A 26,560-nucleotide genomic window follows, 5' to 3' on the forward strand; every position below is an offset into this window, starting at 1 on the left:
AGAAGGCAAATGGCCTTGTGGTTACTGGGACACGGAATGCCTGAGTTCCATTCTCAGCTCTGCTACAGACTGATCGTGTGAGATCTTGGGCAAGTCACTTTGGGCTAGATCCATAACAGATGTTAGGCATCAGCATTACAGTGCCTGACTCTTTGGCTATGTCTGCACTGCACACCACTGGCAGCAGCATGTAGTGTACGTGTAGCTACACACCACAGTGAAAAGCAGGCTGTGTCCACACAGCCGTGTGCAGCTACACCTGTCAGTGAAAGGCCCTGGCAAGGGGGAGACAGCAGGGAAAGGCTCCTGGAGCCAGAAAGTAGCAGGACGCTACACTGCTAAAAACAGTGGTGTAGACGGGGGAAGGCGTTGCTTGGGCTTGTAGAGTGCCATGTGAGGTATATACCCACAGACTTCAGGCATGTCTTTACTCACCTACGCAGTGCCTCAGCATCTACACGGCTATTTATACCCATGCTGTGTGGGCGTGCAGTGCACGTACTCGACACGCCGCCATCAGGAGTGCACAGTGTAGACATACTTTAGCCGCCTTGCTGCCCAGTGAATCCACAGCTGCCCAGGCTCCCTGTACAATGCCTGGGGAAAGCGAGGCACCTAAGAGAGGGATTCACAGAAGCCAGCAAGCTGAGACCCATCCTTGACTAGCCAGTAGCCCGAGAGCTAGTGCAAGCTCCTGGGAGGGGGGAAACCTGCGTTTAAGTCTCTGCTCCAAATCAGGCATAGTGGAGATTCTGCCTAAGTTCCATTGTGGAATGGAGATAACAACCGCTTCTTTCTACCAGCCTTTGTCTGCCTTGTCTATTTAGATTCTAAACTCTCTCGAATAGGGACAGTGTTTTATTCTATGGTCAGTGCCGACCACAATAGATAAATAATAATTAAGCCTAGGCTACCAGGACATAAAGCAACAACAATCTTCACTTAAAACTATATCACTGGGCATGTGTGCATCCAAATAGTTTAAATCCTTCAGGTGATTCTTTACGTTTTGTCTTAAATTACAATGAAAAAAAAAAATCAAAATGTTGAGTCCATTAGAGGGGCAAAGGCTGTTAGGTGGAATAACTATGCAGCTTTCAAAACATGTAGCAGAAAAATTCTCATTTACTTATTAACAAATACAATAGCCACCATGGTCCCAGCGGTGATCAAAGTACATAATTAAAAGTGAGAAATCAAAATCAAAATATAGGGCTTGCTCTTCCTCCCACGGGACTCAAAAGGGAGTTTTGCCATTGATTTCAATGGGAGTAAGACTGGATCAATATTTATACTCACTGCAACAAAAGAAACTAAACAGCTTCACATTGTTGATGATATTTTTCCCATTAGCTAGAAAGCTTGTGCACAGCGAACTAAATTAGTGCAACGGTCTCAATTTTTTGGCATTTCTGGATATATAAAAAACCAGTTGTATGTTATTACTGTAATATTTACATAAAGCATAACAATGTATTCAATAGCTGGGTTAGCAGTTAATCTGCATGATATCTGTCTGCATCATTGCATTTAATTCTATTCCAATGCATCTTAAGCCATAAAATGATGTAACCATGAAATGACTGGCTGCAACTGCACTTCCTTTTACAGTTCTATTTATGAAGTCTGATGACAAAAAAAAAAGTGTAACAGTCAGGCAAGTAAGAAAAACAGAATGAGATACATCTAAAATAATAGGAAACAATTATGTGTCACAAAGTGTATCAGCTTGAAAATTTAGTCTGTCAAGGAACTGGACACTTAATTATTATAATCATTATAAACTAGAACTAATTGAAAGTGAAGATCCTTTTTTTATCTAGGACTTATGAATTTTAAGTAAGTTACCTATTAGAATACAGCCAACGCTATGAAAATCTAAACAAATTACCCGTCTTCCAGTAAGCTTTCCTTATGCAGTTCTAGTTTCCTCTCTTGTTTTGAAGCATCTGAATAAATATTTCTAGCTAATGGCTAAATTCTCTTCCATATCTGGAATCAAAGAGGCAAGGAATATTTATACTTTGTTATTCCCTTAGAGAACGGATTTATTTAGGACAATAAAATCTATATCTACTTTCAGATTTAGTCACATTCCCTCACTGCCACTTATGAATGTAAAATTTAAAATACCTGGAACTATCTAAGGAAATAAATATAATTGCACAGCTTGTAAAAAAGTATGGCATACACTAAATGCTACTGATTTACGAGAGTCATTTTTTCACCTTCATACAGTATCAATATTTACTAAATCACAGCTGAAAATGCATTGAGACATGGTTTATTACCATTATCCCTTAGGTTCATTTAGCTTTTAGACCAGCTTTACATTGGTCCATTGTACTGCATGATAGATGGTACCTTCTAATGAATTTATGCCAGTTCTTTCTAATGTAACCATTTTCCCCCAAGCTACTTGAAAGATCTAAAATCGTTTAAATGATTTCACAGCCTTCAGTGCTGTAAATAAAGTCTTATAGTTGATGTGCTTCAGAAGCACAGGTCTCTGTTTCTATGAATTGCTTGCAGGTATAGGATCCTGGAGAATCCAAGGTGTATTTTCAGTAGAGTCATAATTCTCTCTCTTTTTTTTTTAATTAAAAGTGTATAGTTCTGCATGGGAAAATCCTGCATCAAGAAGTGCCACCATAGTCAAAAAGAGAAGTATTGTCCTTCTTGCTCACTAATTTTGTAAGTTTGAAGTGTAAAGTCTACAGTATTCTCAGAAAAAAACAGGACTATGTAAAACAGACAAGCAACACAGCTGCAAATCCCATTGTTCCAGCAATGACACATAGGTTTATCCTTTGCTACCGTGTTACCTACAAAAGGAGAGAGAGAGAGAGAGTTACACACACAGAAACTATCAGAGCAATGGTGATAAAACTGTTTTGTTCCTGCAGAGGAATTGTTTAGATGAAAGCATGTTAAATGATTAAATTACATTCAGCATATCTATGTATTGCATATCACCAGAAGTCATATAAACTAGTATAAAGTACAATGCCATTTGGTAATAGAAGGAAAGATTTACAAAGCACATATTTACAGTTAGATTCCTAATTCCCTTTTCCTGAGAATAAGATGCCTGCTTGCCATTTGTGTCTTTGAAAACCTTCCCCAACGGCATTATCTTGAATAGCACCTTTCTTTAAAATGATATCCGAGAATGCTTTACAGAGCCAGACAACATGCGGCACAGTTAAAAACTGAAAGCACAGCTAGAGCCAACCTAGTGGTTTAGGCAAGGAGAAAAGTTGTATTTTCAGATAAATGTGGAAAACAGATGGAGAGTCAATGACGCAGAGAGATTCAGGAAGGTGGCTCCGGAACGCATGAGCTGCAGAGCTGAAGGCACTTGCACCACCAAAGTGATCGTGTGTAAGGGCTCAGAGAGGCAGCTGGTGCTATGTGAGTAAAGCGTAAGGCCAGTGGAGCAAGTCTACGTGCAGTTTCATAAATAAGAAGGGTCATTTTGAACTGGATTCTGGACATGGGCAATGGAAACTGGTCAAGTTTAAGGATTCAATATCTTCATAAATAATTTGGATAATGGCATAGAGAGATACACTTATAATGTTTGCAGATGATATCAGCTGGACAAGGTTGCAAGCGCTTTGGAGGACGGGATTAGATTTTAAAATGATCTTAAACTGAAGAAATGGTCAGAAATAAACAGGATGAAATTCAATCGAGGCAAATGCCAAGTCTGACACTTAGGAAGGAATAATCAATTGCGCAAATACAAAATGGGAAATGACTGCCTAGCAAGGAGTACTGCAGAAAAGGATCTGGGGGTTATAGCAGATCACAAACTAAATATGAGTCAAGAATGTAAAACTGCTGCAAAAAAAGCAAACATCATTCTGGGATGTATTAGCAGGAATGTTGTGAGCAAGACACGAGAAGTAATTCTTCTGCTCTCCTCAGCACTAATAAGGCCTCAACTGGAGTATTGTGTCCAGTTCTGGGCAGCACTCTTTGAGAAAGATGTGGACAAACTGGAAAAAGTCCAGAGGAGGCATCAAAAATTATTAAAAAACGAGGAAAGATTGAAAAAAAAATGAGTTTAGTCTGGAGAAGAAAAGACTGAGGGGGGACATGAGAACAGTCTTCAAGTACATAAGAGGAGGGTGATAAATCGTTCTCCTTAACCACAGAGGATAGGACAAGAAGTAATGAGCTTAAATTGCAGCAAGGGCGATTTAGGTTGGACATTAGGAAAAGCTTCCTAATTGTAAGGATAGTTAAGCACTGGAACAAATTGCCTAGGGAGGTTGTGGAATCTCCATCATTGAAGGTTTTTAAGAACATGTTAGACAAACACCTGTCAGGGATGGTCTAGACAATACTTAGTCCTGCCTCAGTGCAGGGGACTGGACTAGATGACCTGTCAAGATCCCTTCCAGTCCTACATTTCTATGATTCTCTGAGTCAATGTGGGCATGCTCCTATATCTGTGTCAGAAGATGGGCAGCAGTTTTCTCCAGGGCTGGAGAGTGGCAGCTTGAGAAGGCCCTGGAGAAAGGAGTTGAAATAGTCCAGACTAGAAGATGGAGGCATTGAGGAGGTCAGAGGAGTTGGAGCTGAGGCAGTGGCAAACGCAGACAGTGTTTTCAGAGAGGGAGATGGGCAGATTTGCAGACACAGGAGTTGAAGGAATCCTCAGACTCAGGCATGACACTGAGATGATGGACAGTAGGGGCAAATGGGATGCCTGAGTTCAGAGGAGATGAAGCCCTGCTTGAGAATGCTACTTCTGCCAAGGCAAGTGCTTCTGTCTTTACATGCAGTGCTTGTAGTTTAACACGTGTATATTAAAGCACTCACTGTTAAGTTTCCCAGCAATTTTTCAATTGATAGCTGGTCAGCAATTAAGCACATCAAAAATCTAGTTTCTAACCACAACTAAAATGCTCTGTTGGTCTGCTTTCCTTGTTAAATATAAACACGTGCAGAAAGTATTCCATTCATTTTTATTTGGCTTCACAAGACAATTACTCCAAGAAGAAAGCATTTACTTGTTTCACTGTCCCTGATTAGTCATTGTAACTACGTCTATAAATACACAGTAAATATATGAGTGTCTCAGACTGCATGTCTGGCTAGTGTTTTGATGAAATTGAAAGTCAACGTAAAAAGTGATCAAAGGAACTTTCTTTCTGCAATGCATAATTAGCCTGTGGAACTCCCTGCCACCAATTATCATTGAGGCCAAGATTTTATAGGCTTCAAAAAGGAATCAAACATGTAAATAGATAAAATCATCCCAGTTTTTTTTAAATTTGGAATGGATTTAAACCTTCACGACTTGAGACATAAGCCAACCACTAAATTGTGAGCATTAAGAAGAAACTTCCCCTTTGGGCAGGTCATTCTAGAGCTGTCTATCTAGAGGTTTCTTGTACTTTTCCCCGGGAAGCATTCAACCAGCTACTGTGACTGGATCACCCAGACCACTGGTCTAATCCGATATGTTTAGATTATTTCTAACATAGACTATTTCTATGTTCTTCTATTTTATATCAACTAGCGTCCAGTTTCAGTACCACTCGCCTAACGGGGAAATCAAGATTTTTGTCCATGGAGGTGCTGTTTTTGTCAATTCTACTTAACTCATTTTTAAAAAAATCCTGATCTCTGATTACAACATACATAATTCTTCTCCCACAGGACAGTCATAATTATAAAATTAACCTGTTTATTTTACTGTAAAATCTTCTACTGTACACAGTTATTTAGAAACTGCAGTGCCAGACTTCATAATTTTTTGTAACAGCGCTACACAATAGCTGGAAGCAGTTATACAAATGAATTTACTATATATGCATAAGATTAATAAAGGACATAAAATGTTTTAAACCTTTCCAGTCAGTCTTGGTTGGATTAATAAAGTTTTATTATCTGAGAATTATTCTCAAGTGGCAGAATCCTAAAAACTAGTGATAGTATCATGATGACTTGGGGAACAGTATGATGAGATTTTGTCTTCTTGCAGTGCTAAATGAAATGTCACTACTACTGGGGATCTAGCACTGTTACATTCATAGTCCCACCTCACAACGGACACCTCACAGGTTTACTTACTGATAAAGGAGTGCAGAACCGCAGATAAATACAGAAAGGCCTGGATGGGCCAGCAAATCATAGGAATGAAGAGCATAAGTAGTAACTTGTCTGCATGCAAAATACATTAAACAAACTACGAACAAAGCAGCAATGCTCTATCACACAGTTCATACTAAGAAATGTGTATTGCTGGGCGCTGGTTGGGTGGCCTTCCTTTTGAAGAAGCTATTGGCTTGCGCCCAGACGGAAGTGCTGCCTATCACTGGTTCAAGAGGATCTCAGGCTTAGGGGTCACTGAAACATAATACTTGTTATTGTTCATCTTTGTATTTAGATTAAAGCAGTGGCCAAAGTCCTGAGTCAGAATTAGGGACCCCATTGTGCTGGATGCTAGACATACACCTATAGAAAAGCAGTCCTTGTCCCGAAGAGTTTACCATCCAAAAGGTGGGGGCTGGGGAGGTATTTCAAAGGGTGACCCAGTGGCCTAATGGATAAGGCATCAGCCTCCGGAGCTGGGGATTGTGGGTTCGAGTCCCCTCTGGGTTATGCTGATCATATGTTTGGGGGGAGGGATAGCTCAGTGGTTTGAGCATTGGCCTGCTAAACCCAGGGTTATGAGTTCAATCCTTGAGGGGGCCATTTAGGGATCTGGGGCAAAAAACTGTCTGGGGATTAGTCCTGCTTTAAGCAGGGGGTTGGATTAGATGACCTCCTGAGGTCCCTTCCAACCCTGATACTCTATGAGAGGGAAAGGGAAAAGCATGCACCCAGCATAGTCAGAGCAATAATTCCAGTCTACCTATTTCTATCTATAGCTATTTGCCAATGTATGAATTCAGACATTTGCCCATTTAAGAAAACAATTTTTTCCCTCACTGCATTTTACAATGAACATTTCTCATATTTAAAATATGCTAGAGCAAGTGACGTGCACCTGTTATTTGCATGCCCTTTCCTTTAAATGTCCCTCCAAAGTGGTCTGCTACAGTGCGGAACGTACTCGACGCCCCAGCAAATGAAAGGAGGGGTTTCACGGAACTACACGAGCTTTCTTAGGGATAAACTCTGTCCTCAGCTGGACCCCAATGGGTTTGGGTAGGTCTAGGAATTCACACAGGTCTAACTGAAGGCAGAACGATCTGCCCCACTCTGCCTTTCTGAAGACATCCCCATGGCCATCACAATGCATTAGCCTATTCTTTGGTTTGCTGATTGCAGGGGGTTTTATTTTGGGGATAATAATATAAATGGCAGCTGCTGCATTTACCCCAGGCCAAGCTACTGCTGCCTCTGTTCATTGTTTATGGGCCAGGCCCTTCAAACACTTACAAACATGAGCAGTTTCACTCAGATGCGTGGTCAGTCCCACGGAAATCGAAGGGAGCAAAGGAAACCAAATGCATTAAAGTGCTTGCAGCACCAGCCCTGATGTTATTAATCCTAGCAATGTTCCTAGTTTGGCCTTTTAACCCTTTCCTTTGTTCATTTTTAAAGCCATTGAGTATATCTAACTTTTAAAAATGATTTTAACTTGCCTTTTTCTAGATACATAGAGCTAGATTCCCCACTCATGTCAATGGGAGTAGCTCTATTACTTCCTATATATAATTTCTACTTTCTCCAGCTCACTCCTTTGTTTGAAGTCATCTCTCCTCATTCCAGGTCTGACTTAGTGCCTGATCCCGTGAGGGCACTCCACTGCTACTGACTTTAACACAGGTGGAAGATAATCAGCAGTTTGCAGAAGGTGCTTAGCAACTCACAGGAATGGACGCATCCCCCCCAATCCTGCAATTGACAAAGCACTGTACATGTGGACTGTCAATTGCAAGATCAGGAGCAGAGACCGTAAGCTGCAGGAGGCAGGGGTATGGCATGATTTAACCACAGCTATAGCATTACACAAATATTAATTTGTGACCATTGTTCTAACATTGAAAACAGCAGCAGTGTTTTTCAGACTATGAATTGTATCTCTCTGCTTGGGTATTTAGTTAGCCCATCATCATGGGATCTGGGTTGTTAACCCCCAGATAATGACTACTCACAGTATCACATAACAATTGCCCGATACATTTAATTTTTTCTGATCAATATAGCATGTATTATATCCTTTCACTACTGTGTGAAACAGTCATTATCAAATGGAATCTGGCAGCAACATTTGCTTATTAATTCATAACAAACAGCTGAATCCATTCTCAATTTGAAGCGGTGTGGGGAGGGGTCAAAGGCTAACCATTTATCTTTACAGGTTGTTGCCCGCTATTTTCACAATGTATTTAGACACACAGTCCACTATGAGTTGCCAAATCTTAGCTCCTTGAATTAATTTTAGCTTGTTAAATAGTCAGAGGGATGAGATATTTGCCTCATATTCAGTGAGTTATGAATCTGGGCTTCATAATGAAGACCTTGGCCAAGACATTAAAAAACGGGCAGCTAAAGGTAAGCCCATAATTACGCTCCTAGGTCAGTGGGCAGACCTTCAATGGTGCAGAGAGCTTTATGGCTCCTATCAGAAATCTGTGCAGATTCTCCACACCTTTGAAAGTCAGGTCACTTGTTTTGGTCTCTCACCACAGAGTCAGGAACCAAACTTTAGTCAGTCACTTGTGAAAATCTTGGCCTTGCATTGTCATTTTGCAAATCAAGGTCATTATCGTGCTATCAATACAAGTGAGCTGTCCTTCCTCACACAAACAGGCTGATGAAAGGCTGAAGTGTTGGGCCCAAAATGAATTTAGTGGACTTGCCTGACTGAATATTTGCCTGTGGCAATGACCCTCTATGCTGACAGGCACAATAAGGCATGCTCGGCAATCTGTCCTTGGGACAGGCCAAGCCCTTATGGAAGGGGAAAATCCTGCTCCTGCCGTAGGGCACTGGTGACGTCCTGCTGAAAAGGGATGAGAGGGCAGGATTTTGGGGAGACGACGCAGGAGATGCTAACCCCCATGTGGTGCAAAACTCAGCTCTCTGGGAAGACTGGAGTTTGAGGCAGAGCTAGCCACATGATAACCCACTATGAGGATCCTAGCCCTTCTCCCGTTGAGAATGAGAGAGGTGCTAGGGATGTGCAGGCCCTAACTCTGCTCTCCACCAGATCACTGTAGCACCCAACTAATTTAATCGAGCTAGGTACTGGAGAGAGGAGTATTCACTCCTCAGCTTAGATCCAGCAGTGTCTTCACCGGGAGCAATCACACACATGACTGTTTTAAAAAAAAAACAACCCAAAACGTTTAAGATGGTGAGATTGATGCTAACACCAGCAGAGCAGGATCAATGGAAACGAGCGCTTGTTGTCCCTAGACTGTCACCTTTAAATCTAGAGAGACAAGGTGGGTGAGGTAATATCTTTTATTGAACCCACTTCTGTTGGTGAGAGACACACGGTTCGAGGTGACACAGATCAGAGCTCTGTGTAAGCTCGGAAGCTTGTCTCTCTCACCTGGTTCAATACAAGATATCACCTCACCTACTTGTCTCTCTAATATCCTGGGACCAGCATGGCTACAACAACACTGCAGATCTTTTAAATATACACGCTCTCTATACTTGCCTTGGTGGTTTTGACTTTATTTCCACTGCTGCAAGACCAACCTGAATAGTCCGGTAGCACTTTACAGTCCTCTCCATCCAGACAAGGGTTCATGTGACACCACCACTTCTGGATGACAATGGAGGCTAGAAACAGAAACAGAATACAGTATTTTCTATTAAGTTGATGGTTTCAGCTGCAGGAAAATTATGTGTGAGACATTTATTTGTTTAAAAATTATACTGTCCTGTTCATTTTATATTTAATCTAGCATTTATCCATTAGGTGGAAAATATATTCACCATGATTAACCAGTCTGCAAAGACCTGATTCTAAAACCATTACTCACACAAGTACCACAGTCCCATTGAATTCACCGAGTTGAATTATTTATGCTATTCAGTGAACGTTTAAGTTGCTCTGGCTTCTTGCCTATGTATGTTAATACTTACAAGCTTGTCTACACAGTGCAGTAATGCACACCAGTGGGGTGAATTCTAATGTGCACCAAAACTAGTATTATGTTAGCAGGCACTACGGACATTTTTGTACACACCATCAGGGTCTACACAGGCCAGTAAGTGCGCAGCATTGGTGTGCATTAGAAGTCACACCCCACTGCTGAGCATTACTGCAATGTGTAGCCAAGCACTACTTGTCCATGACAGCTGCATCTGTGTCTCCGGATAGGCAGGATATTGGTTCTAGGATGCTGGTATGGAGATGGATGCTTAGATATCATGGTGATAGACTACCTTAGCTAGATAAACAGGTGTCAGACTGGCAGTAGGGATCATAGCTAGACTTCAGTCCTTGTACCCTGCAGCTGACATGGTCAGGAGGAGGTTGGAGCATGAAGTGGTACCATCGCTTTCTCATTGTGATGGACTGGAAAGCAATGTAGGGACGGGCATGGCTCAAAGAACTATCATCCCAAGCAGGACGTGCAGGGACCGGGAAGAATTCTGGCAATTACTTCCTTATGACCACACCAATCTGGTCTGAACTGTTAATGAAATGGATTTCCAAGGGAGCCCTGAACCCAGACACAGCTGATAGGTCCAAAAACCTAGTGACAAGGTAGAGGGTAAATGTCACAAGCAGATGATGCTCACAGCCATGTAATACAATCAATAAATAAGAACAGCAGCAGCTAATGAGAACATCACACCAGCTTGCTATGAAAAGTTACACTCAAATGGAGTTGATCTGTTGAGTGCAGGATAGTAAATGTTTAACCTGGATGTCTGTGCTAGGCTGGAAGTGGTTCTGTCAGCAGGTAAGAAAATATAATGGCTCAGACCTTTGAGCTACATGAGTTCTATCAGACACTCACGTAGAGAGCAAAGACCCAGGAGTGGGTAATCTATTGTAATACCATTGGGGGGGAAAAAAACCATATGATTAGTTAACTAAGAATCTACTTTCAATTGCATCCTGTCACTCTTACAGTAGACTACACTATTATACTTTCTGCAGATTTAATAATTTTCTACTCTTAACACCATTTGTCTCCGACTATGCTTTTTAGTTGTACAAAAGTAGCCGTAACTTCTTACTAATGCAGACAACAACAGATATATTTTGCCACAAAATGTTACAAACTTTTGCAATTCATTCCTGATTTAACGTTAGTACTGTGGGTGCGATTAATCAAATCACAGAAAACAATTTGGAAGATATGGGTCTGCAATTTTACATAATCTAAAGTGGAGTGCAAAATAAAATATGGTTACAAATGTTGATTTAGTTCCTTTGCACTTTTTTACTATGTGCTCAAAATACTGAACTTCAGACTTAACAAGGTGCCTTGTTCTAAAGTGATGTACAAAAATAACACAGCTTAAAGAGAAACAATTTTTCATTAGTTCAAAGGTATTTTCCTACTACTGCAGCCTTCAAATTAGATTAACTAACAGCAAGCTGACATTGGAAGATTCAGTTGCTGAAATGCTGATTCAATTACTTATTTTCCAGGGTATCTTCTCAGTCTAGGTGGTATTTAGAGGCAGCTGTGGACTGAAAAATACCTTTTTGGAATAACAGTTTGACTTCAGATACTCTCCATTCAACCTACCGGAGTTATAAATGAATACATGGTTCTTGTCACCAAGCATTTGCTTCTACTCCAGCTGATTGATTATTGATTGACTAATTTGAATGAAACTTAATTGTGCGTCATGGCACTTTAGAGATCATTTCCATTCTGAGCTTACCACCTGATCAGTTTGTTTTATATCTTTGCTATTTGCCAAAATTCTGATTTGTTTTGCATGCTACGTGTATTTAGGTAAGCATGTATTTCTAATTACAAAGTTCTTTCATTAACTGAGCACAGATTCTCTCTATTAACATCCCAGTCTCCATGTATACATGGAATTATTTCTTTTCTTTCATTGTGCCATCCAGCTTCCTTTTTGTACTGAGAGCAACCATTATAATTAATTGGTCATGATATGTTTGGAGACTAACCCACACAGGGCATCACTAAATGTGAGGCAATTTTCATTTGTGTTCTCAACCTACATCCTCCTCTCAACCCATTTCCAACACCTGATTGAATATCCCTTTCAAAGAAATACTTCAAGAATGACTCTCCAGTGCCAGTTGAATAACCCTGCAATATAGGACCTGATTCACTCCGGCACTATTAGAGTTTTATGTCCGAGTACCTCCGCTGATTTCAAATGGTGTAAAATCGGAATAAATAGGACAGTGAATGAGGCCCATTATTTCCAGAAGCACCCTATTCCATCAAAAGCCAGCACAGCCACTAACTGAAAGCACCAAAGAGTAAATCAGGCATTGGACCTGCAAGCTCTTAAATGGCCTGAATATTTCAACTTCAGCTCTTTTCTAGTTGTGATTCTTTTTCACTGATATTCCAATTTCTTTTCTTTCATTGGCTGGTTTCTGCTCTGTGTTGATACCGTTCTTCAGAATAAGTGAAACCTTTTCTTGATATACTTAATATATTTTGTTCTATTTGGGGTAGAAAACCACCAATTCTTTGCTATAGTATAGCACCAGTTCTTATGTCAATTTATGCCAGGATTCTCTTGTGTCCATAATGTCTATTTTGTAGTGCCGTATTTCTTAGCTCTCTGGGCACATTTGATCATTTGAAAAATGCTTCCTGTATTCCTATACTAGGAAAGTTCTCGGGCTGGATTTTAGACTAAACTCTTCTTCATAGAAATAGTTACTAAACTTTTGCTGTCCCTATCACTGTTTGAATCATGGAGTGATTTAAAATATCTCCTCCCCTTATCAAATTGAAGAGTTCTTGGAGAGGTTTCAGTAACTATTTTTTCAAATAGAATCATAGAAATGTAGGGCTGGGAGGGACCTTGAGAGGTCATCTAGTCCAGCCCCCTGTGCGGAGGCAAGACCTAATATACTTAGACCAGGGGTTGGCAACCTTTCAGAAGTGGTGTGCCAAGTCTTCATTTATTCAATCTAATTTAAGGTTTCGCGTGCCAGTAATACATTTTAACGTTTTTAGAAGGTCTCTTTCTATAAGTCTATAATAGATAACTAAACTATTGTTGTATGTAAAGTAAATAAGGTTTTTAAAATGTTTAAGAAGCTTCATTTAAAATCAAATTAAAATGCAGACCCCCCAGACCAGTGGCCAGGACCCGAGCAGTGTGAGTGCCACTGAAAATCAGCTCGCGTGCCGCCTTCAGCACGCGTGCCATAGGTTGCCTACCCCTGACTTAGACCATCCCCGACGCGGGTTTGTCTCACCTGTTCTTAAAAACTTCCAATGATGGGGATTCCACAACCATCCTTGGAATCCTATTCCATAGCTTAACTATTCTTACAGATAGAAAATTTTTCCTAATATCTAACCTAAATGTCCCTTGCTGCAGATTATGCTACCTACGTTATGCCTTGTCCTACCATTAGCGGACATAGAGAACAATTGATCACCGCCTCTCTGAGTATACCAATCTCATATTCTACCAACATCTTGAGGGAATAGAAGACTACTTTGGCATGACATCTACCAACCGACTGTGGACTGCCCTACCTGGAATAAATCTTCTGCTGACACAGCTCCGCAGGGAAGCAATAGTAGATTCCATTACTAGTAAATAGTATATTGCCCTGGGTGGGGGATAGTTCGGCTTGTGAAGATTTACTTAGAGATACGTTTAACACACTTAGGAAAGGTAGCTTCACCACAGACAAGAATTATTAATGCTTTATCCTCTTGGTAGTGGCTGTCAGACTAGCTTTAGGTACTTACTCAAGGATGTTTATTTCTACAGAGGAAACGGGAGAAAACTAAATGTCATAATGATCACTTTGAATTTAAGTGTTTACCGCTTGTTCATAGCACAAGGAGTTGACCTTTACTAAACCAAATTTTCTATGGCTCTGATCACATCTTACAGCTGCAATGCTAGGCAGTTATGCAGGCTGTCTTATTTTTTTTTACTCACTGATTATTAAAAATTCTTCCTTTCATATTCTGCGCTCTGTTCTGAGCTTGGCAGCTTAATTTATCTACAGTAGTGTTTCTCAAAGCATGTGGTTGGCCTGTCTTCGGAGGCTCAAAGAACCCCAGGGAAATGAGGCTTGGGAGGAGGGGGGATTGAGGGGAGAGAAAGAAATAGTCTTGCTTTTTTTTGTTCAAGACTTGCAAAAAACAAAAACAAAAATCTAGTCAATAGCGTTCAGTACTAAAACATCTACCTCTGTATATACAATATGCGCACACACATAGATGGTTCCTTGTTTGCTGCACTCAACGTGGAATGACCTTAGTGAGAAAAAATGTAACGAGTGGGCTATCATGAACATGGAATAAAAATATACCGACCCAATGCCTTATTTTAAGGAAAATACCTTTTGCCCCTGCACCGTATTTTAAGAGTACTTCTGCCAGGGAATAGCGGTGGACTTTTCTGTGCTTGGTGGGAAAATGCAATGGAAAATCCTGCTCTATTGCTTTTCACCTTTCCACTTTTCATTTTAGAGAGCTATTTTGACTTCTGCTACAACCAACATTTTAAGTTCCCTGGGTGAAAGACCGTAGAAGTGCAAAGCACTTTACAAATACTAATTAAGCCTCACAACACAGAAAATATTACTAGATTCATTTTACAAATGAGATTGGGTAAAATGAAGGAGGATTCAATTTAAGGCTCGATTTCTTACATTCAAGGCACTTAAGGCTTCCAGTCCAATGCATTTAATTAATGTTGCATTCCTTTCTGTAGCACATGGTTAGCTGCCAACAATCTTCTGACCGACTTTCGCCTCTCCAGGCATATTCCAGATGAAGGTGTTTTCCAATTAGTCCAACATTGGTAGAATTCCTCACCTCGCCAGATTTGTTTGGCTAATTTTAATTTCTACATAACAGTTAGGGGCAGATCCCCAGCGGGTGCAAGTTGGCATAGTTTCATTATGGCACGCTGTATCCCCTGATTCCCAGGGTGGGGGTATGGATGGATTGACCATGTATGGACCTCTGCATGCCCTGGGCTCTGTAAAAAGGGGTTCTGTGCTTGCCAAAACCAGGCCAATGCACATGGGTAGCTAGAGCTGAGCTGAGTAGAGAACCAAAGCATCCATGACTATGTATGTCCAGAGGTCCTAATGCACTACAGAGGGTATGCTGAGCAGCAGTAGACACTATTCCGGCCTATGGGTTCGGGTAGTTGCTGTGGACAGGCTGCATTGTGGCATTCTCACTCCCAGTGTGTGTCCCACACACAACCTCATTTCTATATTTATGCAGATACGGTGACTGCCACCCTCATTGACCAGTGAAGTACCAAGTTTCCATGCCTAACTCTGCAGTGATATTGTTTGCTAGAGTGCCCATGCAGTCTCCAGGTCGACACAAAATGCGCATGGGCACTCACCTGACCGCATAACCCCATATTTACAGGCACGCATGCCCATTATAAATTAGCACAAACCTGAGGCCTCACTGAAAATTTGGCCCTACATGTCACCATGTTTGTTTGAAAGTATTTTGAAGTCTGACCCATTCGTTCACTACATTGTACTCTGTTTTAACACACAGTATTGCTGTAATAAGACTGCTGTTTTAATTCGACCTTCTGGAATATTCTTTAACATCGGTCCAAGCTATTTTAAAATCCAAATTACCCAGCTGAGCTATGATTCTACTCTAAATGCCATAATGATTATTTTTTAAAATACCTATTTCATGGCCTACTTACACCAAAAGCCATAACACACAGTACTTAGCAACAAAGGTCACGTAGAGCCCAATCCATATCTCATTGAAGTCAATGAAAAGGCTCCCATTTACTTCAATGGGAGCTGGGTCAAGAAACAAGTTAATGAAACATGAGAAAGACCAAACAAACAAACAAAATTCCACCCAGGAAAATTTCCCAATTTGCTGAAAAGTCAAGAATCATAGAATATCAGGGTTGGAGGGGACCTCAGGAGATCATCTAGTCCAACCCCCTGCTCCATGCAGGACCAATCCCCAGACAAATTTTTGCCCCAGATCCCTAAATGTCCCCCTCAAGGATTGAACTCACAACCCTGGGTTTAGCAGGCCAATACTCAAACCACTGAGCTATCCCCCCACTAAGCTAGCCTTCCTCCTTAAAGTCTCATTGCTGCTAGCAGCTGTGCAACTGACAAGAATGTTAATTTCAGCCAGCAGCTGCCCTGGGTCTGTGGCTCTGAGGCCAAAGACCCCCAGGGCTTCCAGACTCCCAGGTCAGCTCAGAAATTGGTAGCAACTGGCCGAGTAGTCTGGAAGCCCTGCGGTCCCCATCCTAGGGCAGTCCACATGGCAAGACTGGCCTGCAACCACAGACCCTGGAAACACACTTCACGACCTACAGGGTCCTGGTTCCACAGCTGGCAACCTGGAAACCCCACAAGCCCTGGCATGGCAGGACTGTCCCAGAGCCATGTGTAGGCCTTACTTGGTAGGAGTGGGCTCCAGTAGCCAAGGGCAGGGAAAGAGAGAAGCTATGTAAAAACAGGGGCAAGAAATAATTGTGTCAGAAGCAATGGCTACAAATACGTAGAAGGAAGATAAGCACACAAGGTGGAAACTAACAAAATACAAGGAGGGAACTAACAAAACAGGCTGTGTATGTGTGGCATGTGAACAAGGAATAATAGGTACAGGAATTGATCCTGAAAATCACCTGGCCAATCATAAAGTTCACTATATGATGTAGAATAGAAGACACGTGTCAGTATGGGGTTTCATTTGCATATAAAGTAACCAATATTTGTACTCTTTGGATTTGTGGTATGCCCTGTACCCACCCCTACCCGTGAGTCTGATCAGCTCTGTGTAGTTTGATTGTATGCCAACAATGAAACTTGATGATGAGTCCGGAGTCGAGTTGAGTTCTTGGGAACCTGAGAGAAATCCCAACACCACAGAAATAGAAACCCTGGGATACACATGGCAGACCTTCACCAGAGCAACAGACTCTGGAAGCCTGGGGTACCTGGCCCTAGGGAAGTCTGCGTGAAATTATGTCCATTATAAAGACTGCTAAGTATAGACTGGGACTCAGGAGAACTGGGTTCTATTCCTGGCTCTGACACTGTTTTGCTGGGTGACCCTGGACAAATCACTTCACCTCCCTAGGTCTCGGCATCCCCATCTGTAAAATGGGGATAATGATGCTGACCTCCTTTGTAAAGTGCTTTGAGATCTATAGACGAAAAGCGCTAGATAAGAGAGAGGGATTATTATTATTAAAGGTATTTTTACCAAGGGCTGCCTATTCTTCCTTAATGATTTTTCCATTCTGGCATCATAATTCTTCCTGAACTAATATCATTTGTATCACCCTTGTTTACGTAATGGTATATGAACTGATGTGAGTAGCGCCACTGAACTCAATAGGACTAATCATGTGGGTAGTATTCAACAAGTTGAACAAGGGTTCCATGTTCTGGCATAATACAGAGACCTAGTCCTGGACCAGGATCCCATTGTGAAATTGTGTGTAAAGTCTTTTGTATTTCACTTTTCTCCTACTATGGCTGTATAGATTGTAAAGAATTTGGGGGCAAGGACTGTCTTTTCAGTATTATTATTACACAGTGTATGCGGAATGCTTGACACAAAGGGAAGTGTGCTACCTGAATATAAATAATATTAGCTAAGCTTAAAAGAAGATACCTTAAAAAGCCACTCAAAATAAGCGCTCTAAAGTACACTTTGTTTCAGTTAGAATGTAACCAGTAATACTGCGCTTTCAACAAGACCTTTAACTCTCATGTTACGAATGTGCGGAATGTGGTCCAATTAAATCTTCTTGACCTTGGTAAAATCTCTGGGAAAAGAATAATGAATCTCTTTCATTATATTTAAAATAATTAGTTATACAAGTCGGGCCATGTTGAATATTATCTCTTTCTGACTTTTGCACTGTTGAGGCTTACAGAAGTCTGTGTATATAGTGAAAAATCCAATTTTGAGCTTGTGAACAGATAGTTATGGCTTCTGTGCAACAGCAGAGGAATAAAATGTCATTGAGTCCAGATCTAAATGCTTACAGAAATACATAAAGTATATTAAAACATCACCTTAAGGGGAAAAAAATCAAGAGCTTCTGCTTTTATAACTAAAAATCTTGCATTCTAAATGTTTTGTCTTATTTAATCTCAAGCACACTTGAAGGAAAAGAAGCCATTAAATTGTTTCAGCAAGTGTTTGCTTTGACAAAATAAATTAGACTTTCACTGCACCGTGCACTTCATTCTGTCGTGAAAGCATAGAGTGTTACCTTTGTAATACTAAAGTATATTTTAATAAATGTCTAGACTTTATTATCCACCATAAAGAACAGTAAAACTGTGGCATGATATGTTACATAAAAGGTACAGGTACTGCATATGATTCTACAGGAAAAATTATTCAGTAAACTGAAAAATTAAGGTTGAATTGTGCCCCTGCATTACAAGATATTTCAGACATCAAGCCAAATCTAATTCCTAAATAAAATAACAGGGTCTCAGAAATAGAAAACATATAAATAGGTAAAGTAAGTACTAAAATCAGACAGTTACATTTATTTGTAGGATTTTTCCTACAGTGAAACATTATAGAAAGTCAGAGAAACCGAGGGTATTTTATATTTAACTTTTAAAGGTCATGATTTTGTGAGAAAAGCAATGAAAACAAAAGATAAGTATCTTACTTGTGGATTAACAAAAATGTAGGGCAGTGATTTCTGTGTCAATATTAATTAGCAGTAAGCTACTAAAAATTTTCTGCTTTATTTCAATTTAAATGTAAATTTCACAGACTTTTATATGTAAAGATCCTTTTAATTCTTACTGACAAATAAGCTAATGAAGACTTATATTAGCCATTTCCTAACATAAAAACATCCCATGGCCAGAAGCAGCATATGTGTTCGGAGACAAACAATGAAATATTTAGAGAGATTTGAGTCTTTGGGGGTAGATATTTCAGCTACACAAATTCATTATAAGATCTGGCTGCATTATAAAATCTCAACTCAAAGAGAAAATTTCTTAGTTTATAACTTTTTAATTTATATCAGTCAAGTGTTATAAAAAGCGCTATTTACCAGTGCCAACAAACTGAAGACTGCAAATCGATCTTTAAACTGTGCCTTGTGCCTATGGGTTGTAAAGCTCTTCAAACTAACCCGAAGGCAAGGGTGATGGACTAGATCAGTTTGTACTATGCTTTTGCATTTATCAGAACATCATAACAGTGCCACCTATTGTTTGTGGCACCAATTCAATGGTACATAATCAACTCCCTTGGGATTCTTCACATGCCATCTCATTTGGGTTAGAATACACACAAAGCTGAATGGATGTAGGGCAGAGGAGACACATGGGGGTCCAGTGCAGAAGCTCATTATCAATATAGGGTGCTGGATTATGCCAGCCTAGAGGAGAGTTCACACAAACCAGATGTCTCAGTACTAATCTGCTTGCCCATGGCTACGAAGTACTGAATCGATGACCAGTCAGTGGTTTCTTTATGTCCCAATGATTCCATGGCCATGCTGCTATATCTAGAGGCAACTGGATGGATTAATGATTAAACTCACAATGTCTTGGCTTGTGTAGTTTTGAGGCTAGTTTAAAGTACAATTTTTAATATGGAAAAACTAAGAAGTTTTATTGGCACAGACATGAAATGAACAAGAACATATATTAAGGGGATTAATTACACCAAGATTTATGCACACTCATTATCATCAACGAACAGAGATGTTTCCAAAATTAACAAAAGGAAGGATTATGCTTTCTAGACAGCAGGAAGTCAAACAATCAAGGAGACTAAACGTCTCAGAGAGCCAAAGAGCAGTAGGAGCGAGTGGGAGATTGCTTACCTTCGACGCAAGAGGGCTGTGCCCTTGTTGTTCCAGCCACCTGCCCCGGGAAGCAAGAGCACTTGACTGTTTGCGACCGTTCTTCAATTCGGTTCTTATTGCAGCAACGATGCACTGCGACGACTTCACACGTCCCTTGCTTGACTTGGTGGTGGCCTAATAATCAGAGAGGTAGAAGTGTTGAGTGGGAGGGGTATTACTGTCATGGTGCCAAAAGAGAATCAACGCAGGGGAAATGTAGCAGTTTACTGTGGTGAGAGTGCGCACAGTTCTGCAAGACTCTGAGCCACTTTGATTCTCACTGGAGCCCTCAGAGGGGAAGGCACCAAGCGCCCCCTGCAGGACCAGGCACATGACTTGCACTTCACATGTTATATTTAATTCAGATTAGTTCATCATAACAGTGCTTGGTTTTTCTATCTGTCTCCCTCCATCAATTAGCCAGCCCTTATAAATGCATAAAGAGAATGACAAGTTTACTAGATAGACTAGACAGGTGGATCATATAGACAAAGATCTACAAATACATCTAAACGTCACTCTCCTGCTTAAATACTTCCACTGGCTTCCTGTCTCTTATCACATCAGATTCAAGCTCGTTGCCTTCATCTGTGAAGCTCTAGATAATGTTGCCTTGCTCTCCTTTCTCCCTACTCATCCTCCATTTCCTCTCACTTCTACTCTCCCCTTCATCTCTTCCCCCCCCCCCCCCCGCACTCATCTTCATGCCTCCTGTCAAGTCCCTCACTGTGCATGGAAGGATTTCCTTCTCACTATCTGCCAAGCACCCTCTCTTCCCGACTTCCAACCCCTCCCCAGTACCACCACTGGGGGGAGGGATAGTTCAGTGGTTTGAGCATTGGCCTGCTAAACCCAGCGTTGTGAGTTCAATCCTTGAGGGGGCCATTTAGGGATCTGTGGCAAAAATCAATACTTGGTCCTGCTAGTGAAGGCCAGGGACTGGACTCGACTCGATGACCTTTCAGGATCCCTTCCAGCTCTATGAGATAGGTATATCTCCATATATTTATTTTATTTAAACAATCCCTCTCCCCTTCTCATCATTAATTACCTCCACACTCTTAATCTCCTGTGCTGTTGACAAGTGCCTCGCTTGTGTTTGTCTTGTCTTATTTAGATTACAGGGTCTTCAAGGCATTGGATGGGTCTTATCTATGTTTGTAAAGCACCCTGTCCATTAGCAATGCCATATAAAAGATTTTTTTTAATGAGTTAGCTCGACACAAAGATGAGGCAGAGAATCATAAAGTATTTGCCATCAAAGCAGTTCTGGGGCTTTGTCTGAAAAGAATACAAGGTACACACGTAAGTGTCGGCGGGTGCATAGTATCAAAGGCCTGGTTAAATAAAAAGAAAGTGAAAAGTAGAAGAATACTGTACAAAATAGTACATCAGATACATCAAAAAAGCGGAGAACTTTACGACGACAAGCCCTGGAGAATTGTTCTGTTCTCCTACTCACAGAAAAGCTGGGGGGGGGGGGGGGGGGGGGGGGGAAAGCAGGCACACAAGTCAGTAGCAGTAATGAACTGAAGCATGGACATTTCCTAGCAGCTAATGACCAGCTGGGCCAAGATGAATTAGCTCCCCAATTAACTGCCAAGAAATTCCCTCCCCATTGTCCACTAGTACTCAGTGACAATATGTTTGATTATTAAGTTCTCATGACGTGCCAGCAAATTAAAAAAAAAAACAATGTCCACAATGGGAAAAATATGCTCTGGTGCATTTTAACTACACCACAAGGCTGCTCCAAGGAGCTTGTCATATTAAGACGTTGCCATTCAGTGAACTGCATAAAAGATGAAGTGCCAGGAATCTGTGCTGTGCTTGTTAGGAGGCATAGGGACAGCATCTCCAGGGACTGCTCTACCCTACAGCATGGTTCTGGCCACAACCATCCTACCCATGAATCACCCCTTATTGGGGACTGTGTAGGAGAGACACATAGGCACTGACTTTAACAGGACTACCCCTAAGGGAACAGTCAAAGTGAGTGATCAGATCAGAATCAGGCCTTTAGTGCCTGTCCCTTATTTCTAATATCAACTGAACCAAAAATCACTGATCTGAACACCCCTACATTTAGGGAAAGTGAACCTATAGCCGAACTTTGCAGTTTTGACCCATCTCTAGTTAACGCATGAAGACAGCAGTGCACAAAGCAGACAGGCATTCTCTATAAACATGCACCAGCAAATATCAGTGGGCTAAATCCTGCTCTGCTCACTCACGCAAACACATCCCATTGAAGTGAATGGAATTTCTCCACTTGCGTGTGTAAAATGAACAGGATCTAGCCCAGAGTTTGCTAAACAGAAAGCCACCAAAAATCAGCGGAGCTGGGAATATTATAATTAAGCTTCTGAGTAGGTTTTCACACATGGAGAGTATAAAAAAATTAAACTGTTTTTTTTTTAATTAGATTGGCTTACCAGTGTCCCTTTTGTGTGTGTGTGTGTTGCTTTCACAAGTATTTCAAACCCAGCTGGAGATGTGTCTGATCTCTGCTGTCAAATTGGTATGTAGAACAATCTTAAAGGACAGAAAACTAGATATCTACAATACGAAAAAGGAAATGTACTCTTCCATTTGAGCACTCAAAGTGTAAAATATATATATTATTTTTTCCAGAGGGGGGAAAACACACACACACACACACACACACACACAACTGTTTTAAGCAAAATATGCGACAGTAGTAAAATACATAAGGCATTTTATAGAATGAAAAATGTTGAACACAGCATAAAAATCTCTCTCTTATAGTTATCACATTAGATTTATTGGTAGGCTGTGTATTTTCACGCAAGTCCCTAATAGTCATATAATAAATAATAATAAATAAAATCCCAGCTTCTAGGACAGTAGATGTTCCGTAAGTCAGTATATATAATAAAAAATGAAACTGGCCGTGCACTTTATTCCAAATGATTGGTCTACACCATTTCTCTGTGCGGTAATTTTTAGCCACAATAAACAGAAGCCTGAAGATCTGCAAGATTTTATAAACACTTGTTTTTAGTTTAAAGAGCTTTTATTTATTTATTGTTAAATAGAATCAAACAAAGGGCCTGAGCCAATGCCCAATAAAATCAATGTAAAAACTCCCATTGCCTGCAGTAGCAGCAGACTGGATTCAATAACTGAGGTGGTCCCTTCCCAGGGCCGGTGCAACCCATAGGGCGCTAGCATTTGGGGGACGGCATCTCGGGTCCTTCGGGGGCGATCGTGGCGGCCGGATCTTCGACTGCCCCGGTCGTCACTGGCATTTAGGCGGAGGGAGCTGGGGCAGGGGGGCGCGGGGAGGGCTGCCTGCAGCAAGTAAGGGGGGGAGGGGTATGCAGGGGAACTCCCCGCCCCAGCTCACTTCTGCTCTGCCTCCTCCCCTGAGCACGCCCACCCCACTCTGCTTCTCTCCCTCCCAGGCTTGCGCCGCCAAACAGCTGATAGGCGCCGCAAGCCTGGGAGGCGGGAGAAGTGGAGCGGCGACGACATGCGCGGGGAGGAGGCGGAGCAGAGGTGAGCTGGGGCGGGGAGCTGCCGCATGGCTCCCCGGGCCGGGGGGAGATGCAGCGGGAGGGGTGCCTCAGGGCAGAGGGGGAAGCTGCTGCGGGGGGGACACCTCAGGGCGGAAGGGAGCTGCCACGGGGGGGGCACCTTAGGGCGGGGGGGGCGGAGAGCTGCCACAGGGCTCGGGGAGGGGGGCAGCACAAGGTGGAAGTTTCACTTAGGGTGTGAAACATCCTTGCACCTGCCCTGTCTCTTCTAGTCTTCTGTTCTATAGGTACTAAGAAATTGATCCTACGCTCATTGAAGTCAATGACAAGATTCCTAATGTCTTTAATTGAGCAAGATTAGGGCCTAGATTGGGCCCCAAAAGATGATACCTTAAAAGGGAGTGAGGAAAAAGTCAAGAATTGGTACAAATACATTACATAAATGTACATATTTGAATCTGTGATACACTATATATGAAACATCAACTCTTAGCATCTGGTGTCCAGCAATTAATGACTAAGAAAAGATACTAACCTGTTACGCTGAGAGATGCAAATCCTCACCGATTTGTATATCGTACAGATCGAATATATCCAACAATAAATGTGTAGCTGAATGAACATACATTTTAAAGGCCAAATCCTGCCTGTTTTACATGAGTAGTCCTGTTAAATCAATGGGACTATTCATCTAATTAAGACTAGCAGGATTCAGCCTTAGGCATGCAGCCTAAAAAATAAGACCTGTTTTGAAATGAGTATGCGTGTGGAGTTTGCAGCCATGACACCATGTCAACAAAGTGCAGGGTTTAGACCAGGGGTCGGCAACCTTTCAGAAGCGGTGTGCCGAGTCTTCATTTATTCACTCTGATTTAAGGTTTGGCGTGCCAGTCATACATCTTATCGTTTTTAGAAGGTCTCTTTCTAGAAGTCTATACTATATAACTAAACTATTGTTGTATGTAAAGTAAATAAAGTTTTTTAAAATATTTAAGAAGCTTCATTGAAAATTAAATTAAAATGCAGAGCCCCCCGGACCGGTGGCCAGGACCCGGGCAGTGTGAGTGCCACAGAAAATCAGCTCATGTGCCACCTTTGGCACGCATGCCATAGGTTGCCTATCCCTGGTTTAGGCCATGCTGGTGCTCAATGACAATAGGACACTGGCAGAAAGCAAAACTGAATTTTGTACCTTGGCTTGGTAGCTACTGTCACACTGTCTGGAGTAGCTCACAACTGTGAGTGCCTACCTCAGGGCAGACCGTCAGAAAACAGGGCAGACACCCCCAAACTGATGGTGTGTTCTACAATTAGATTTCACCCAACCAGTACCAAATGTGAACTCCTGGATCATTATACCAGTCTTACCACGGAGTCACAGACAGTCCCCCTTAGACGCTCTTGCCACCCAGACAAACTGGACTTTATGATAAAAGCTCACTTAAGCCAAAAATCACATCACATCAGGGTGTTCCCAGTCCTAAGAGACCAGTCACTTACCCCAGATCAATCGGTACTCCAGATCTTACACAAAAGACAACGCTGGTAGCCAATTCTATAGTAAACTAACTAAAGGTTTATTAGCTAAGAAAATGAAATGAGAGTTATTGAGAAGTTAAAGCAGGTAAAATATATATATACACAGGTGTGTCACACTCAATAATTCCAAAGGGTAGCAGAGATGTAATAATCTGCCAGTTTCCCAAAAGTCTCTAAGGCTACCCAGAATAATTCTGGGGATCTCCATCTTCTCGTTCAGTTATTCTGCCCCGTTAGAACCAAACAGACCAGAGATGCGTCTGACGAAGTGGGTATTCACCCACGAAAGCTTATGCTCCAATACGTCTGTTAGTCTATAAGGTGCTACAGGACTCTTTGTCGCTTTTTACAGATCCAGACTAACATGGCTACCCCTCTGATACTAGTCCAGAGATAAAGGATCTTTCTTTGAATCCAGTCTTATAGCCTCTTCTCACAGAAAACAAACTGACAGTGTCACTACCTACGTGGGCTGTTCCTTTGATGACAGTGAGTGAGGAATGTATTTAGAGCCTTTGACCGCCGATCATCACACATAATGATCACTTGCTTTCAAATTAGCACTCTTCTGTTCAAGTTCTTAATTTGCATTCCACAAACCTTCTTCCGCATTGAGTGGGTTATTTAGTTACAGGGGTACGCACAATGTAAATACTTGCTATGACATTATAACAAGATACAGATAAGTGAAAACAATGCAAGTAACAACCTATTCGTTTTCATGAAGTTTAAACACCAAATACACTTTTATACATTTAACCATTACTTCGATCTATACTAATACACAAGCACATTGACCTGGGGCTTCGGCATAAGCTGGCGCCTGGTCGGCCAGCATCACAGCTACATTACTATTCAATTTTTCATACTTCCAGACTGCTCAAGAAGGTTAGGAAAGACATCCTCGAATTGTCTCTTGGTAAAAGGTAGGGTGCTCAGCTTTGAGAGTGCTACTCTTTTCCAGTGGAATAAAAGACCTTCTTGATTGCCCCTTCTCTTCTTAGTGCAGCTCTTAAGTTCGTTGGGGGTAAAGCCACTACTCCCATTTTGCAGTGGAAGTTACTGAAAAGCCAGAAGATGTCTGCTATGTGCATCATCCGCACTCACTGCATTGCCCTTGTAATGGATTTTCTCCATCCTCATAGTCATGCCTACTTTTGCTCATCAGTGCACATCTCTAAAGGTATTTACTCTGATTGCGTAGCACCAGGCACATTTCTCCTACCTGTAAGGAAATGTCTGTGAACAGGCGCTGAGCGAATGCTGAGTACTCAGTGTTAGCTTGCTGGCTTTCCACACCCCGCTCCTCAGAGCTCAGCAGCCTGGAGCATTGAGTCCTTAGCTTGTGGTGCGGCTTTTAGTGTTAACAAAACCCACAAAACTAACCACCAACTCAAACAGACTATTCTTCTGCCTAGATCTATTGAAACCTATTGCACCCGCCCAAAGGCAGAGAACCCCATGAAGGAGGAACTTAAGAATGGGGATTCCACTTTTCTGCACATTTTAATTTCCATCTTGCATTGAAT

At 41.5% G+C, this 26,560-nt stretch overlaps 1 protein-coding gene and 1 non-coding gene across 2 annotated transcripts in view; one reads left to right on the forward strand and one right to left on the reverse strand.

Annotated features, from left to right (window-relative positions):
- Positions 1 to 2,588: 2,588 nt before the first annotated feature.
- TAFA4 (TAFA chemokine like family member 4) overlaps positions 2,589 to 26,560 on the reverse strand; it is a 110,337-nt gene continuing 86,365 nt past the window's right edge. The window contains exons 4-6 of the mRNA XM_026650383.1: positions 19,972 to 20,127; positions 9,641 to 9,765; positions 2,589 to 2,825 (exon numbers count right to left, since the gene is read on the reverse strand). Coding sequence (XP_026506168.1) covers positions 2,814 to 2,825; positions 9,641 to 9,765; positions 19,972 to 20,127 — 293 coding nt within the window. The 3' untranslated portion in view covers positions 2,589 to 2,813. The remainder of the gene's footprint in view (positions 2,826 to 9,640; positions 9,766 to 19,971; positions 20,128 to 26,560) is intronic.
- TRNAQ-CUG lies at positions 6,549 to 6,621 on the forward strand. Its single transcript has one exon. It is a non-coding gene; the product is annotated as a tRNA-Arg (tRNA).

The sequence above is a fragment of the Terrapene carolina genome, unplaced genomic scaffold, assembly GCF_002925995.2.
Source record: "Terrapene carolina triunguis isolate 2854851 unplaced genomic scaffold, T_m_triunguis-2.0 Scaffold89, whole genome shotgun sequence".
Lineage (NCBI taxonomy): Eukaryota > Metazoa > Chordata > Testudines > Emydidae > Terrapene > Terrapene triunguis.